The 16980-nt window shown below is 56.1% G+C and overlaps 5 protein-coding genes across 5 annotated transcripts; 2 read left to right on the forward strand and 3 right to left on the reverse strand.

The window, feature by feature from the left end:
* Positions 1 to 830: 830 nt before the first annotated feature.
* On the reverse strand, positions 831 to 1898 carry TRIREDRAFT_75989 (uncharacterized protein; the record flags this gene model as incomplete). Its single annotated transcript, XM_006963367.1, has 3 exons — positions 831 to 1540; positions 1615 to 1739; positions 1802 to 1898. 3 exons carry the CDS (start codon positions 1896 to 1898, stop codon positions 956 to 958), a joined length of 807 nt encoding a protein of 268 aa, XP_006963429.1. The 3' UTR covers positions 831 to 955.
* An 879-nt stretch (positions 1899 to 2777) lies between these two features.
* TRIREDRAFT_57494 (uncharacterized protein) lies at positions 2778 to 8348 on the forward strand (the record flags this gene model as incomplete). The annotated part of the gene is made up of 3 exons (XM_006963189.1): positions 2778 to 3154; positions 3236 to 7382; positions 7446 to 8348. 3 exons carry the CDS (start codon positions 2778 to 2780, stop codon positions 8346 to 8348), a joined length of 5427 nt encoding a protein of 1808 aa, XP_006963251.1.
* A 682-nt stretch (positions 8349 to 9030) lies between these two features.
* Positions 9031 to 11108, forward strand: TRIREDRAFT_75992 (uncharacterized protein; the record flags this gene model as incomplete). The annotated part of the gene is made up of 5 exons (XM_006963190.1): positions 9031 to 9316; positions 9520 to 9655; positions 9757 to 10078; positions 10175 to 10386; positions 10532 to 11108. The coding sequence occupies 5 exons, from the start codon at positions 9031 to 9033 to the stop codon at positions 11106 to 11108; spliced, it is 1533 nt and encodes a 510-aa protein (XP_006963252.1).
* Positions 11109 to 11349: 241 nt separating this feature from the next.
* TRIREDRAFT_104968 (uncharacterized protein) lies at positions 11350 to 13691 on the reverse strand (the record flags this gene model as incomplete). Its single annotated transcript, XM_006963368.1, has 5 exons — positions 11350 to 12026; positions 12100 to 12410; positions 12443 to 12622; positions 12741 to 13490; positions 13639 to 13691. The coding sequence occupies 5 exons, from the start codon at positions 13689 to 13691 to the stop codon at positions 11350 to 11352; spliced, it is 1971 nt and encodes a 656-aa protein (XP_006963430.1).
* Positions 13692 to 15237: 1546 nt separating this feature from the next.
* TRIREDRAFT_57947 (uncharacterized protein) lies at positions 15238 to 16980 on the reverse strand (the record flags this gene model as incomplete). Its single annotated transcript, XM_006963369.1, has 1 exon — positions 15238 to 16980. The coding sequence occupies one exon, from the start codon at positions 16978 to 16980 to the stop codon at positions 15238 to 15240; it is 1743 nt and encodes a 580-aa protein (XP_006963431.1).

The raw sequence follows: 16980 nt of genomic DNA on the forward strand, positions 1-16980 counted from the left end.
GGAAGACAAGGCCAAGGGGCGGGAGGAGAGACGGAGGAGAGACGGAGGAGAGAAATGGAGGAGAGAAAGTCGGAGGACAACGGCAGACAAGAGAGAGAGAGTCTGAGGGCCAACTGCAGAAGGAGAAGGAGGTCGTGGGATGGCTGGCTGGCTTATCGATTGGCAGGCTCGGGCATGTGCAGACACGCGAGGCTGATGAAGTACCTAGGTATGGACGGAGGTATTCAACGGCAGGGCCAGAAGTATTGCCGCAAATTCAGGTGCAGGCGGACGAGCTGATGGCTGGTGATGCAAAGTTGGCCGGTTGCCAGTCGTTGCGTTGCGTTGCGTTGCGTTGCTTTGCTTTGCGTCTTGGTTTGTCTTGGGACTGCAGTCTCTCTCTCTCTCTCTCCACATACATGTATGGGATGGATCGGATTCCTGCCCGCTTGGAGGAGGCTTGGGAGGCTATTACCAGTCAGACGCTAGGGGTGAAAAAACAACAACATCGGGATGCATGGGTCCATTGATGGGATTCTGCTGGCTAGGTATCGATTCCATGCCAAGCAGCGGGTATGACGACGGGCTTTACAGGCGCTGCAGCGCGCTGAGGAGCGCTGTGGCGGCTGGGCGGGCCGGCTGTAGGCTGCCTCTTCCCCGCAGGCGAGCCCTGTAAGTACGTGTACATGTACTTACTATAAGTCCGGAAATACGAGTGTGATGATGATGCAGATGACGAAGTTGCTGCCTCTGACAGGGATCACAGCCGAATTCTGTGCCGTCTTGGCTGACTCCTCGAGCAAGACAGCATGACACACGCAAGACACCTCCTGTAGACATGCAACTACATACTAGGTACTAAGTGTTGGATTGCTCTACTCTGTCGCCTCTGATACACCTTCTACTACCTCTTCTATACACATAACCTCGTACATATCTATCCTAGCCCAGCCTTCTGGGTAGGTGTGTAGATACTCTACTCAAGAGACAATGGCTTTGGCACCAGGTTCACCTTTGGAGGGTTCAGCACTCTCCAGTCCGGCAGCACGTAGTCTCCCCTCTCTTCAGGCACGATATCCTGCCCAATGTGCGCCTTGAGCTCGTCGAAGAACACCCTGTATCCCGCTCCGCCCATGTGAAGCCCATCCGGCAGAAGCGTGTCCAGCCCCCCCTGTTTGCCGTTTTCAAACGACCCCAGCCAGGGACCTCCAGGCTGATAGTCTCCCGGGGCCATGGAAATGGCTTCGCCCATGATGGCCTGCCAGAGGTCAATCAGAACGACGCCCGGGTTTTCGCGCGCTACCTCCCGGGCCTTTTCCGCGTATGAGGCTGTTACGGCCGAGCTTCGGATGGCTGAGGCGTGGCCCTGGGCAATGTCTAGATCTTTAAGCTTGATCTCGTCTGCTGGGGGAGGAGTAACCAGTAGAATCTTGGGGTTGTGAGCTCGTATCCGAGCATCATTGACAATCTTGTTCAAGTTCTCCTTGTATCTGTCAAGAGGAACATGTTGCGAGGTGGTTTCCATTGGCAGGACTGCGTCATTTGCTCCCAAGAGAATGATCTGGTATCATGTTCTACCGTTAGCAAATGTCTTTACTGACGGGGTAATGGTGTCCATCTCTCGTTTGCACATACCAGATATGCAAGTTTGGGCGCTGAAGGGGACGGCTCGAAGAAGAGTTCGGGAAGATATTTGACGACATTATCCGTGTTCCATCCTGAGAAGCCACGATTGACCACGTCGAAGCGTCGTATCAGCCCTGTAGATCCATGATTTAGATTTGCAGCTGAGTATGAGCAGGGACTGAAAGTCGAATCCTACTGGATTGGAGAGCCGCCTGGAACGAGAAACCGCTCAGGCTGGAAGCCGCAAACTCAAACAAGGAGTCTCCGAGGAGAACAACCTGAGGATATGGCATCTACGCGCTGGATGAGCTTCTGCTTGATTTACAGAGGAGGGTCACTGTCTCACTTACCGCCATCGCAATAATTTTTTGCTGAAATTGGATAGCAAACCGTAGATGCAGCAGCAATTCAGTAGGGACTGTTGTTCTTATGCGGGGAATTTGCTATAGCTTCGTCTTCTCACCTCCGCACCTGTGTCAATATAGTCTTTACGGCTACCCATTCTTCTCCCCACTGAAATCTCACCAGAGTTTGCACCGAACAGATGGGCATTCTTACGATATGCTGCGCTCTCATCCCTATTGGTCGCAAACGCACATGTAGTGGAACGCTTTCAGATGAATAGATACATTATAAATCAGTAATTGGTGGGAAGTCGGCTTCAAATTACTCCATATGTCTCGATACCGTAGTAGCTATGGATTTACAGTTAGTAGTGCCATGATGGGCATGTTGCTACGGTGCTTCAGAGCTTCAGAGAGCATTTGATGCGCCCCCATCCACATCAAGAAGCACAATCTTGACAGTTGCAGAGGTTTGAGTTTGTCGCTCTGCTTAACAAGAGATCCAGGATTTTCAAGGCAATACTTCATTTGAGAGATTGAGAATGTCAAACTGGTATCACGGCTCCTTTCATCCATTAATTGCTGCGCAGTTTAGAGGTAAACAGATGGATGACATAAGCCACGAGAGTGGATGCTAGCGTCTGTATCAGCAATCTAGCGCTCCATTATCGATAAGAAAATTATTGAGTCTCCGCCAACTCTTCCAATCTCGAAAGAAAAAAAAAAGTTCATACCCGGCTTCAAGGCGCAAGTGAAGAGAGGCGCGTTCTTCAACTTCTTTCCCCCTCAACCCGCGACTCCCGACCTGGACCCTCCTCTCTCGACATAATGGCGACCTCGCTCGCCCAGCAGCTGGCGCAGGTTGCCGCAAACTCCAAGTCGAGCCTGGACATCAAGGCGCAAAGGGCTGCACACTCAAAGTCGCTGATCTGGGAACCTCGAGTCGCCGCCGCGCAGAGCTACCAGACCCTGTATGCCACATGCCACCAGGGCTTCGAAGAGCTCTGCCAGCTCGATGCTCGGTTCAATCCCTTCCAACAAACGCTCTTTAGCGAACAGAGCCAGGACCAAGACCGGAATCAGCTCACAATTGCCGAGAATGCGGAGCTGGATCGTCACATCGAGGCGTTTCTGCGACTCGTGGGCAGCCGGTTGAGGCTGATGCCCGCCATCAAGGCCGTTGAGTGGCTGATTCGACGATTCAAGTGCGTAAACGACCAAAAGAACCCTTGGTTATACCCTTGACAACGAATGGCTGTCAGCTAACTAGTTGTGCTTCGCTGTAGCGTTCATGTGGACAACACCTCGATTCTGCTCATGACCTTCTTGCCATACCACTCCATTACCGCATTCGCAACCCTCCTCTCGATTCTACCACCAAAAATCCCGAGCCAGTTTCGGTTCCTCGATCCCTACATTCGATCACTCACGCCGCCTCCCCGATCAGTCATCGTCCACCATACCATTCACCACGTCGACTTCCTCGTCGCCGTGTCCGAATACACCCTCGAATCGTGCCGTAAAGGATACCAGTACCCGGCTCTCATCACCTTCTGGGGTGGTCTCATTACCGAGTCCGTGAGCGGAATCCTGGATCGCACCAAGTCTGGCCGAGCAGCGGTACAGAGCGACAACAGCCAGGCGCTGCTGCACAGACTCGGCCCCATCTTTGCCGAGTCACTGGTCATGAAGAAGGTCCCCAGCCTTCAGATCGCCTCATACATGGCCATGACTGTCTTTGTATCAAAGGGCGACCTTCATGACAATGCCGTCACGGCGCTGATGCAGCAGCTGGTCCACGGTTGGACTGCCGACACTGTTCGAGCCGGCCTGGTATGCTTGACGATACTGGCCCAGTTCCGATCCGCAAAGCAGATGAGCAGCAAAGTTACCAGGGCTTTGATGAAGGTCCAGGATATTGGTAGCCTTCTCGTCGAGATTGGACGCGAGCGCCGTGTGGACAAGCTGGCCAACGGGCTGTGCTTGGCCCTGGTGGAAAGGCTGGTGAAGAAGGGCGATTCGCGAGGCCTTGCGACGATCACCACGATTCTGGGCGGCAACATACTAAAGGACAAGCAGGTTTCCGTCATCTTCAAGTCGCTGCTCCTCACCGCTCACGAGCTCAACGACGAAAACGACAAGGACGGATCTCTGCGCAGAGATGTTGGCTCTACCCTCATTTCCTTGTCGCAAACTACAGGATCGGCCGGCGCCATCATTCAATCGGTCATTGAGGAGGTCAAATTCGACATTGAGGAGCTAGAGATGAAACTGGATCTTGTGTTCCGCACGAGGAAGCTGCCTGAATACGCGAGAGAGGACGAGGGAGGTGACTCTGCTGTTCAAGCGCAGCTATCCCAGAACCCTGAGGCAAGCCTTGCCGAGTTGGCCAGCACTTCGGAGTCCCTCTCTTCTTCTCTCGTGTCGGACGGTGATGCACTCTTCTTCAAGCTCAGCGACGTATTCGTATCAATTGTCTCCGATCAGACACCACGGAAGACAGAACTTCTCGGCCAGTTCGATCAGTTCCCCAAGCTCAAGCGGGATTCGGCGCTCGAGGACTGCACATACTTTAGCTTTTTCATCCGCATCTGGTGCGGCCTATATCCAGCCCTCGCGCGGACTGCAGCATTGGACATGGTCAGGAACCGACTGAAGGCTGCAACCGAGTCTGCCGTGGATATCCAAGCTCTCATCCCTTACTGTGTTGCCGCTCTGGGCGACCCTTCGAAACGCGTGCGCCAAGCAGCAGCGGATCTCATCACCGTCGCAGCTGGCTTCTACAAGCCTCCCTTTGCCAAGAAGTCGACGAATGCATGGGGCGCCGAGTCACTGTATGGAAAGGCCAAGTCCAAGGAGGTTGCCGCCCTGGGCGTGGATGTCGCCTGCAGATTCCTCCAACTTCAGCTTCTCCCGGCTATCGAGGAGTGCGTCATGGATCCTGAGCACATCTCTGCGGTCCTCAAATCCGCCATTGAGACTGGAAAATATCAAGTCGCCCCTGAGCCGTCACTGGACAAGAAAGACCACCTATCTCACTCTGGCCGACAGGCGCTGCTGACGACCTTCGCCTCTCACATCGTTGCTACTCCGCTGATGCTTGTCAAGAGTAGACTGCTCAAGTCTCTCAACGACATCCGCGGCGTTTCGAACGTGACACGCACACAGCTCCTTCTGCCCGCTCTGCAGTGGTGGGCCAGCCTGACAGATGCCGAGGCGACTGAGACCTGCGCCTCTCAGCAGCTGGACAAGGCGGTCTTGGACGCTCAGTTCATCGACATCATTGTTCCCAACGACCCGGCCGGACTGGAATTCGTCTTCACTCTGCTCAAGGACAAGGCCAACGACGCAAGGCCGGGCCTCATCCGAGCCGCCTTCTCCCGGATCAAGAAGATGTGGCCTGCGATGAAGGATGAGATGAAGTTCATGGTGGCGGAGCAGTTCCTGGAACTCTCACAAGAGGCAGAGTCTCCTTCCTCTGGCGCCACGGAGTCCATCATCCCGGCCGAGGCTGCCGATCTGCTCCGCTCCGTGACTCTGACGACCGACATCTTATCCTTCTTCCTCGACTCTATCCAGACAGGCACCAAGATGATCACCGAGCCTCCGCCTAACAAGCGCAGGCGAACGAGCTCTTCTGACGCCAATCGTGGCCTGAACACACAGGTGACTCCGGAACTGAGTCGCGCATTGCGCAAGGTTACCTTTGTGCTGCAAATCGTTGACAGCTCGGATCCCGTGTCACATCCCGAACTGCTCGACGGCCTCTTTACAGCCTTGTCTGAGCTTCAATACTTTAGGACCGTAGTCGGCTCGGAGTTGGGCTACCTGCAGAACCTGATCCTGCGCAGCCTGCTGGCCATGATGCCGGCCTACAAGGCCAACAAGGACCTCAAGGTGGACAGCTCTGGTGGCTACGGAGACCTGCTCGTTAACTGCATCCAGAAGTCGTCGAGCCCAGTTGTCCAGAACGCCGCGCTCTTGCTGATTGCCAACCTGGCCACCATTGCGCCACACCTGGTGCTGCACAGCGTCATGCCCATCTTCACCTTCATGGGCACGTCGGTGCTTCGCCAGAACGACGACTACTCTGCTCACGTCGTAGCGCAGACCATCAAGGAAGTTGTGCCTCCGCTCATCGACTCACTGCGGCAGGGCCAGAAGAGCCCCGTTGCTGGCGCTTCCGATATCTTGGTGAGCTTCACGACGGCGTACGAGCACATTCCAGTGCACCGGCGACATGGCTTGTTCTTGGCACTGGTCGAGACCATGGGACCCAAGGACTTTTTGTTTACGCTGGTGGCCATGCTTGTCGACCGATATGAGCTGAGCGACGACCTGCTTCAGTTCGTCCTCGAGCTCCTCAACGCGTTCAGCATCGAAGTCCAGCTCGAGACATTGGTCAAGCTGCTGGATCTCACTTCGGATTTCTTCAAGCCCAAGCCGGGCTTGTCGCTGGTGCTGCTCGGCAGCGGTGACGAGAGCGAGGAGAAGGACGTTGAGAAGATTGCCCTTCGCCAGCTGTCCGTGCTGCCGAGCCTCCTGGCCAACCGGAAGCTCAAGGCTCAGATCAGCAAGCTCGCCAACCGAGACGATATGGAGACATCAGAGGTCCGGCAGCTCTATGCGACCCTGCTGGAGGACGTCCTGGTGCTTGCCGACACGGTCAAGGCGAACAAGAGCCTGCACAGCCGATGCGGAAATGCCCTGGCCAACCTGCTCAACCTGCTTTCTATTGGCGAATTCATCAAGGCCGTGGAAAGCCTGCTCGACAGGCCCAACCTGGACCTGCGCCAGAAGGTGCTTCGCGCCCTGGAACTCCGGGTGGGATCGGAGAGCAACACGGATGTTGCGTCAAGAACAGCCCTGCTCGCCTTTTTGCCACAGCTCACGGCTGCCATTCGGGAGTCGAGCGACATCCGCTACAAGCACACAGCGGTCACTTGCGTCGACAAGATTGCCGAAAAGTACGGCAAGAAGGATATCGAAGCTGTGGTTGCAGCCGCGTCAACGATTGCCGGGGAGCACTGCCTTGGCCAAGACGAGAAGCAGCTTCGCGTCATGGCCCTCCTCTGCCTCACGTCCCTGGTCGACGTGCTGCAGGACGCCATTGTGCCCGTCCTACCCGTTGCCCTTCCTCGAGCTGTCGCCTATCTCAACTTGAGCCTGCAAGAGGATGCGCGCGACGAGGAGCTCCATGCAGCCGGCTACGGATTCATCAGCGCCCTGGCCGAGCATTTGCCGTACATGCTGTCCACCTACCTTGGCCAGATCTTGGAGGTCTCCAACAAGTCGGCGGAAGCCGGCCTTGATGCGGAAACCAACGAGGCCCGTGTCAGCTGCCTCGAGTTCTTTGCTAAGAAGCTGGAGGCCAAGGAAATTTTCACGAGCTTGGATTCGAACTGGGAGAGTGCCACTTCCAGCGGATTCTCGGTAAGAGTGACATCCATGGAGAAAGTAGGGTTAAGCACGAGACTGACATGTGAACCGCAACAGGCTACGTCTGATTACATTGATATGCTGGGCATGGCCATCGACAAGCACCCCAAGTCTGCCATTACCAAGAACGCCGGAGTCTTGTCGAGTATCTTGCTGAAGGCATTTGACCTGCGAAGGCAGATTATCGCCAAGGGCGAGGCCAGCGACGCAGTGTTGGCCCGTGTCGCTTCTCTGGAGGAGAAGATGAACGACAAGGCGCTGAAGATGATCTACAAGCTCAACGATGCCGCCTTCCGCCCCATCTTTGTGCAAATCATCGAATGGTCGAGTGCCGGGCTTTCCAAGGACAAGGCCGGATTGGCCGCTCGGCGATACAGCGTCTACGGATTCCTACAGACGTTCTTTGACAGTCTCAAGTCGATCGTGACCAACTACGCCACGTACGTGCTGGAGGATGCCGTCAAGATTCTGGGCACCGTCGACCCCAAGGTTGCCGGCGAGAAGCAGCTTTGGAGCCGCGTCCTCAAGACGCTGGCCAAGTGCTTCGAGCACGACCAGGACGACTTCTGGCAGGCGCCTTCGCACTTTGGAGCCATTGCCCCTGTGCTGATGGAGCAGTTTGCCCACGCCGTGTCCGTCGACGTGGAAGAAGCCCTGATCCCGACGACTGTCGAGCTTGCGGCAGCAGCAGACTCTCAGGCGCACCAGAAGGAGCTCAACTCGGCGCTGCTGAAGCACCTGCGGTCAGAAAAGGCAGCCATCAGGCTGGCTGCCGTCAAGTGCGAGCAGGCGTTGACGGACCGACTGGGCGAGGAGTGGCTGTCGATGCTGCACGAGATGCTGCCCCGGATTAGCGAGCTGCAGGAAGACGATGATGAGGTGGTTGAGCGGGAGACGCACAGGTGGATTGTCAAGATTGAGGGCGTGCTGGGCGAGAGCCTGGATGCCATGCTGCAGTAATGCGATGAGAAAAGTGTGTGTAATGAATGACTTTGTAGGGATTGGCTGTGAGGATGGAAAAGATGAGAGCTGTCACTGCTGTTTGACAGGGGTATATAGTAGTGGTGCTGTTGTTTACTGCTTAGATTGTATATCAGATCTGAAGCATTGGCGCAATATAGAGATGAATTTGGACAATCTCGATGTTCACAAGTGAGGGAAAGATTGATGGAGAATATGCGACTCGTTGAGTTGAGTCTGGTGACGCAGTGAGTGATGATGTTCCATAGGGGTAATTATAGTCAAGATGTTAGTAGGCGAGGGATGTTGGACAACTGAGTTTTACAGCTGGGACAAAGAACCCGAAATCATCAACTGCAACACACTAATTGAAAGCTCATATTCTCATACATGCCGAGTATGAATTCACTTGATGTTTCACAGTCCTTCTTTAAGAAAAAAAAAAAAAAAAAAAAAAAAAAACATTAGTCTTGAGGCATTTCAACAATGGCGTCATAAGAGCTCACCAAATCGGACCCGACCATAGCCGCTCCAGGGTATCCAAACCACGCTTTTAGATACTATCACTATCCACATTTTCACTCAAACCACCATCTCATCAAACCCTCCTCATATCAAACCTCTCCCATCGCAACTCTCACCCTTCTACAAAACAAACAAAAAGCAACATACTGCAGAAAAGATGGACAAATCAAAGGTAGACTACAGCGTCTACCTCGTCACCGACTCGACCCCAGCCATCCTCGGCACCAAAGACCTCGTCCGCGTCGTCGAGGCCGCCGTGCGAGGCGGCGTCTCGATCGTGCAGTACCGCGACAAGCACAGCGACAGGCAGACGGCCGTGCAGACGGCGAGGAAGCTGCTCGAGGTGACGAGGCGGTTTGGGGTGCCGCTGCTGGTGAATGACCGGGTGGACGTTGCGGTTGAGGTTGGCTGTGAGGGGGTGCATATCGGACAGGATGACATGGGTGAGTTTTTTTTTTTTTCTTTCTTTTCTGGTCATGCCGATACAGTAATACTATCGATGATGTGAATGAGAATGAATTTGTTTGGCTGGGTTTCTTTGAGAAAACTGCAGTTGTGGTTGTGTTGAGAGAAAGAGAAGTGGACGTGAGATGAGATGTGAGATTGTGTGTGTGACAGCAAAGGCTGACGATGATACAACACACAGCATACGAAGAAGCCCGCAAACTGCTCGGCCCCGACAAAATCATCGGCGTCACAGCAAGCTCCGTCGACGAAGCCCTCGCCGCATGCAAAGCCGGCGCCGACTATCTCGGCCTCGGCACCGTCTACGCAACTCCAACGTACTTCTCCCCTTAACCCCTTTGACACACTCACACACACACACACACACACACACAAACCATCGTCAAGTACATCTACTAATACAAAGAAAAAAAAACAGCAAAAAAGACACAAAATCCATCATCGGCCCCTCCGGCATCCGCTCCATCCTCCAAGCCCTCTCCTCTGCCGGCCACGCCTCCATCCCCACCGTCTGCATAGGCGGCATCAACGCCCGCAACGCCACCGCCGTGCTCCTCGAATCCAGCGCCGCGCCCCAGAAGAGCCTCGACGGCATCGCCGTCGTCAGCGCCCTCGTCGCCGCCGACGACCCGGCCGCTGCGGCGCGCGACCTGCTGGCCAAGGTCGTCACGGGACGGGTGCCCGACGTGCTGAGGGCTGTGGCGGAGGCGACGCCGCTTTCGCATAACATGACGAACTTGGTGCGCTTTTACCCTTTGACTTGTTTGTTTTCCTTTCTTAAATGATGGTTGATCTCTGTTTTTTTTTTTCTGATCCTGAGTGGTGAATGAATATAGGTCGTGCAAAACTTTGCGGCGAATGTCGCCCTTGCTGTCGGAGCCAGCCCCATCATGGCAAACTACGCCGAAGAAGCCGCCGACCTGGCCAAGCTGGGCGGCGCTCTCGTCATCAACATGGGCACGGTGACGCCCGACGGCTTGAAGAACCACATCCAGGCCATCCAGGCGTACAATGCCGCTGGCGGACCCGTCGTGCTCGATCCCGTTGGGTACGTCTAACCCCCCCCCCCTGAAAAACCCCCCTGATTACTCTCATGCCTAAAACCCTCGTTTTTCATTGGAGTGTAATATATATATATATATATATATACATATGTATACTATGCTAATAAACTGTCTTTTCCCATCCTCCAGCGCAGGCGCAACATCCATCCGCCGCTCCGCCGTCCAAACGCTCCTCTCCTCCGGCAAATTCACAATCATCAAAGGCAACGAGCGCGAAATCCACACCATAAGCAACACATCCTCCGCCATCGTCCAACGCGGCGTCGACTCCTCCTCCACGCTCTCCATCCCGCAACGCGCCGCGCTCGCGAAATCCGTCTCCCGCTCCACCGGCGGCGGCGCCGTCGTCGTCCTCACCGGCAAAACCGACATCGTCAGCGACGGGGTGCGGACCCTGAGGATTGACAACGGGCATGAGTACCTCGGGAGGGTCACGGGCACGGGATGTACCCTTGGGACGACGCTGAGCGCCATGGTCGCTGCGTTTAGGGGCAAGAAGAGTCCGTTGGTGGCTGCTGTGGCGGGGTTGGTCATGTTTGAGATTGCGGCGGAGAGGGCGGGTGTGAGGGATGATGTTAGGGGCCCGGGGACGTTTGTGCCTGCGTTCTTGGACGAGTTGAGTGCGCTGAGGGAGGAGACTGTAAGGGGGGATGTGAAGTGGTTGGCGGGGGCCAAGGTCGAGGCCGTTGAGGTGGAGGAGGAGTAATGGATAATGAACTATGAACAGCTTGGATGGGTTGAGTTAGACTTGGAAAAGGGGGAGCAAGTGGTTGATTGGAGAGAAAATAACCATGAGAAGAGAGTTGACTCTCATTGTACCGTGACCCATGCTCTTCCATAATACAATAACGCCAATGACCCAAACCCCCCATGTCTGACTGATCCAAACGCCGTAAACACCACCATCGCATCCAATCTGAACTGTCCACCTGTGTAGGCCAGACATCTTACACGGCAACATCAGCAAACGCATCCGTCATCATCGGCTCCCCGCTCAAGCTCCACGCCGTCTCATTCATGAAGCTCTGCCACAGATCATCGTCCAAGTCCTCCATCCCCATCATCATCCACCCCTGCCCGCCCTCCTTGCTCGCAGCCACGGCGGGCGTCGCCGCGCTCGCCGCATCCGCGCCGCCGCTCCCCACGCCCTCCTCCATCCTGAGCTTCTGCAGCTGCAGGTCAATCAGATCCCGCCCGTACTGCAGCAGCTTGTGCATCCTGCCCAGCGGATCCTCCTCCTCCCAGCGGCCGCTCTGCCTCCGCGCCACGACGGCGGCAACGGCCTGGATCTCCTCGTCGACCATTTCGCGGATGCCCAGCTCGGAGACGATGGACTGGGGGTCCCAGCCGGGAACTCGGACGAGCAGCATCTTGATGCCGGTGACGATGGCATAGGCGAGGTCGAGGGCGGTGAGGCCGAGGAAGTGGCGCTGCTCGGTGTCCTGGACCTGGTCGCACTTGATGGCGCCGTGGACGGTGTAGTAGCGGCGCAGGGAGCGCAGGCAGGACCAGAGGAGCTGGATGCGGTCTTGGTGGGAGATGGCGAGGGCGGAGCAGTGGGCGTCGGAGATGGAGATGTCGGCGAGGAGGATCTGGGATATGGCGATGTGACACTGGAGGGTTCCTGTGATGTATTAGCGGTGCTTTCTCGACACCATCTTGGGAGTGAGATCGCCTCATAGAGGAGTATAACTCACCATTGTCGGCCAGATGAGGCGGCAAAGACGCCCTATAGGCCTCAATCTGCTGCTGAAAGTCCTGCACCACCATTGTCAACGGCAGCTGCATCGGCGGCGGCTGCGCAGGATCAAACGTCATGGCCATGGATATCGACTGTGACAGCATCTGGATCCTGACGAGCTTGACTAGGTAAATGTCCGAAGGATATTCTCCCGGCGAGGACAGGAGGTTACAAAAGGCATCCAGTTGGGAAGTGTTCATAAAGGCATCTGCCTTTTTATTCGTGTTGAAGACGCTTTTGCGCATGGCATCAATCAGCATGAAAGAACTTGATCATGGCAGATTGATGTGCTCACTTACATGGCGTTGACATAGTACGTGCCCAGGTATGCTCGAACATACTCGAGCTCGCCCCATTTCGCCTCCGTCACCTTGCTGTCGGCGCCACAGGGGAGTCCTGGGCTACTGGCACTGACAGTCATGGACCGTGCAAGATAGACTAGGTTGGTCAACTGCGCACTCCTCAAGGAAAAGTTCATCCTGTAAGCATAGGCACACACATTAGCATCATCATCATCATCACCATCATCATCATCATCACCATCATCACCATCGTCATCGTTAATACCCGAGTGCGAGGAAAAGAGAAGAAACTCACCAGCCAATCATCAGCAACAGCCCCTGCAGCATCTCCAAGCCCTTGTTCCCATCCAGCACCGCCGTCGTCGCAAACTCGGCCAACACCTCCTTCCCCAGCCGGTGCTGCCTCGGCCCGTCAAAGAAGCAGCTCACCATCATCACGACGCGCCACAGGAACGGCCTCTGCCGCCGCAGCTCCGCCGCCGTCAGATGCCGCGGGATGACCACAAACGGCGTCAGGGGCGCGTGCGTTTCGTGGTACTGGAGCAGCAGCGCCTCGGCCTCGGGGGCGGCGGGCCACAGCTGGTCGACCAACGACGACGACGACGGCGACGACGATGATGGCGCTCCCCCACTGCCACTGCCACTACCAGGGACGCAGTCGTTGCATCCGGCCTCGGAGCTCCACCCCGATGCCTCGGCGCTTTCTGACCGGGGGGACGGGAAGAGGTACTCAAAGGTGACTACACTGTCGCACTTTTTCCTCTTTCGTTGCTGCTGTTGCTGTTGCTGCTGCTGTCCGAGGCGCTCAGGGACTGACCGCTGCTCATTGGTCGTTGTTGACGATGCTGTTGATGCTGCTGCTGCTGCTATTGTAGACGGCCTGGCCCCTGAATGCAGCGCGGCAACGACGCCGCCTTCGGCAAACTGCGACGACAGCTCGTCCAGCCGCTTCTCCAGCTCGGCGACCCTGGACCTCTTGGGCGCCTTCTTGGGCCGGGGCGGGGCGGGCCGCTGCGAGACGCATTCCTTGTTAAGTCTCTGGCACCTGAGAAACCAAGACAACACGGGGAAGCACGTCAGTATGTCATCGTATGCAAGTGACAATAGTCTCCGCAAGTGATATAAGCAGCCACACTAATAGATGGGACGAAGAGGAGGGAGGAAAAGGCAAGTCATGGTCCTGTAGAACACACAGAGGGAAGAAAAAACTCGCCGGAGCGGCAGCGGCAGCGGCAGTGACAGCCATATTCAGCCTCCGCTCCCGATCATCATCCCTCCGAGAAGTGATACACAAGCTCACTGACTTGCTGCTCCTCCTCTTCCTCCCCCACGTATGTCCCATCCCAGGATCGGGCTGCGGAGGAATACAAAACTCCAAAGGATACATAATATAATGGAGCAACACACACACGCACACACACACACCCATGACAAGACAAAAGAACAGATGAAACACTGATATAAATTAACGTACCTCTGGCACTTGCTGTCCCTGTCCCGGGCAGGTATGCACCTCGCCTTAGCCTTTGCACACGTCGTGCAAGCCTTGGGACCCTTATTTGTGGGCTCCATGGCCCGGACGGTTTGGTGTTGAAGTCGGAGCTTTGAGTGCTGCCACCCTCCCCCTAGTAGCAGATAGGAGATGCCGAGGCTCGGGCCCAAGATCGGGTGATGTTGTGATTTACACCGGACAACAACACCGTCTCGGACAGTTGGTTCCAGTCAGATACGGAGCTGTAGTAGATATGGGGAACGGTCGGTAAGATGTCAAATAGCTCCGTCGGTTGCTCCGTAAGTTGCCCCGAAGCTGGCTGATATCGCCGAGTGTAAGATAGATTGATAGTAAAGGAAGAGCTGACCGAGGCCGTCAAGTAAATAATGGATTTATAAATGTAATATGATATAATGAGGAATCAGCCACCACTTGATCCAAGCAGTGACTCGCACTCATCCATTAGGCACTGACAGGAACAAGGAAAGAAGACAAGAGAGAGAATCAGGGGAGCTCATGGTTCGGCAGCTGATGGTGGACGCTCTTTGTGTACTCGTCTGAGGACGGCCGGCAGTGAGGCTTTGCTCGCCCAGGAAACGGAGAGTCGGCGTTGGAATTGCGCCGGTCATCCGCTCTGGGAAGGCGTCTGGAAACAGAAGCTGCTGCTGCGGCTCCCGGTGAGATGCCGAAATGTTTTTCCGGCTCCGTGAGACCAGGCTGAGTTGAGACAGTTGGGAGTGCCTATGTACCTTATGTAAGCATTCCGTCAACCAACCGGAACAATGACGAGACGAGACGAGACAGAAGGAAGAAGGCACCAAAGACGAACAATGACGGCACCAGTGACGGGTATACAAGACATGCTTGTGGCTGATGGGCTTGGCGCTTCCCAATAGCGAGCATTTGATTGGCGTTCGGAGAGAAAAGAATTAATCTGTCATTTCGATCCAAACAGCCACAACAGCCAAAGGGGGGGCAATTTTCCGTGGTACTACTAATACTGTACGAGCATGTCACTTTGTCACTTCAAAGAGACACAGGGCTACGATATAGAGGCACGCGACACAATTCAGAGGAACACAGCCAAGGTATAAGGGGCGTCTTACAAGACACCAACAGCATATGCTTGTATTGTATGCGTCATCTCATCAGTCCACAGCTTTAGCTATAGCAGGAGAGACTTGCGAATAAACAGACAGGGGAAAAAAGTAGTCATCAAAAGGGATCTGGAGAGAAAGTAACTTGATTGGCGGCTGGCTCAAGGCAAAGCCGCGGGCATGACACAACGGCGCTCGGGGTTCTAAGCCGAGACGTCCATCACGCGGCTGTTGTTGAGTCCCTCGCGGGCAAGCAAAGCCTCGGTGATTCCGTTCTCAGGAACACCGGCGGCCTTGACCTCCTTGGCAGCCTGCTCAATGCCGAGCAGCTTGTCGGTCCACAAGGGTTCTGGGACGTTGCCCTCGACGCCAACGCCGATGAAGCCTCCCTCGGCAGCCCACTGCGAAGTGCGCTTGATGTCGAGACGGGTCCAGATCTCATCAAGCGCAGTCACCAGCTTCTCGCGAAGCTCCTTGGTGTGGCCGGGGGTGGGAGTGACACGGAGACGCTCCTGGCCAATGGGGACGGTGGGATAGTTGATAGCCTGGACATAGATCTTGTAGTCGTGGAGGAGTAGGTCAGACGCCTCCTTGGCCAAGGCAGCGTTGCCGACCAGGATGGGCACAATGTGGGAAGGGTTCGGAATGACGGGGATGTCGCGGGCGTTGAGCTCCTCCTTGACGGCGCGGGTGTAGAGCTGCTGCAGGCGACGGTCGCCATCGTAAGCCATCTGATACTCGATGGACGCCTTGGCACCGGCCATGGTTGCCGGCGGCAGGGTCGAGGTGAAGATGAAACCAGGGGCGAGCGATCGAATCATGTCGACAAACTTGGCACTGCCGGCAATGTAGCCGCCAACGCAGCCGTAGGCCTTGGCCAACGTGCCGGTGAAGATGTCGATGCGGTCCATGATGGTGCCGCGCGGCTTGCCGCTGGCATGGGCCTCCCAGTCGAGGTGCTCGGCAACACCAGCGCCGGTCGGGCCGTACATGCCCACGGCGTGCACCTCGTCCAAAAAGGTCAGGGCGCCGTACTTTTCCGCCAGGTTGCAAATCTCCTCAATGGGGCCAATGGAGCCGCACATGCTGTAGACAGACTCGAACGCAATGATCTTGGGGACGTGCAGAGGGAGTGACGCCAGCTTGGCCTCGAGGTCGGCGACGTCGTTGTGCTTGAAGACAATCTTTTTGGTCCCGGAATGGCGGATGCCCTGGATCATGGAGGCGTGGTTGAGGCTGTCGGACAAGATGACACAGTCCGGGAGCTTGCTGCCCAGGGTGGCCAGGGTAGCATCGTTGGCCACGTAGCAGGAGCTGAAGACGAGGGCCGACTCGGTGGCGTGCAGCTTGGCCAGCGTGGCCTCGAGCTCGACGGCGTGCTTGTTGTGTCCGGAGATGTTTCTGGTGCCGCCGGCGCCGGCGCCGTACTTCTCCAGGGCCTCATGCATGGTGTTGAGCACGTGCTGGTTGCCGCCCATGCCCAGATAGTCGTTGGCGCACCAGACCGTCACCTTGTCCTCGTTCTTGGCCATGTGGGCGACGGGGAACTCCTTGGCCAGGCGGTTGATGTTGTTGAAGTAGCGATAGGACTTGTCCTGACGCTTCTTCTCCAGCTGGGACTCGTAAAAGTCCTCGTACGAGAACTTTCCGGACGCGCTGAAGGGGGACGGAACGGCGGAGACTGGCGGCGCATCCTTGCGGGCAGCAGCAGTCGTCACGCCGGGAGGAGGAGGGGGGGCTGCAGTGGACGAGACGTCAGTATGAAGACGACGATTGCCGGCCAAGGGCAGAAACGCACCAGCCTTGCGGCCCTCGAGAAGCGGGCTCTCGACGGCTCGAGCCTCCTGGTTGCGGCTGGTGTGCAGCCTCGCCTTGCCCGTCTTGCTGTGCGCCGAAAAGGCGCGGATGCCGGCGGCGGCGCCGTACTTGGACGACTGCACGGCCAT

The sequence above is a fragment of the Trichoderma reesei genome, assembly GCF_000167675.1.
Source record: "Trichoderma reesei QM6a unplaced genomic scaffold TRIREscaffold_4, whole genome shotgun sequence".
NCBI lineage: Eukaryota > Fungi > Ascomycota > Sordariomycetes > Hypocreales > Hypocreaceae > Trichoderma > Trichoderma reesei.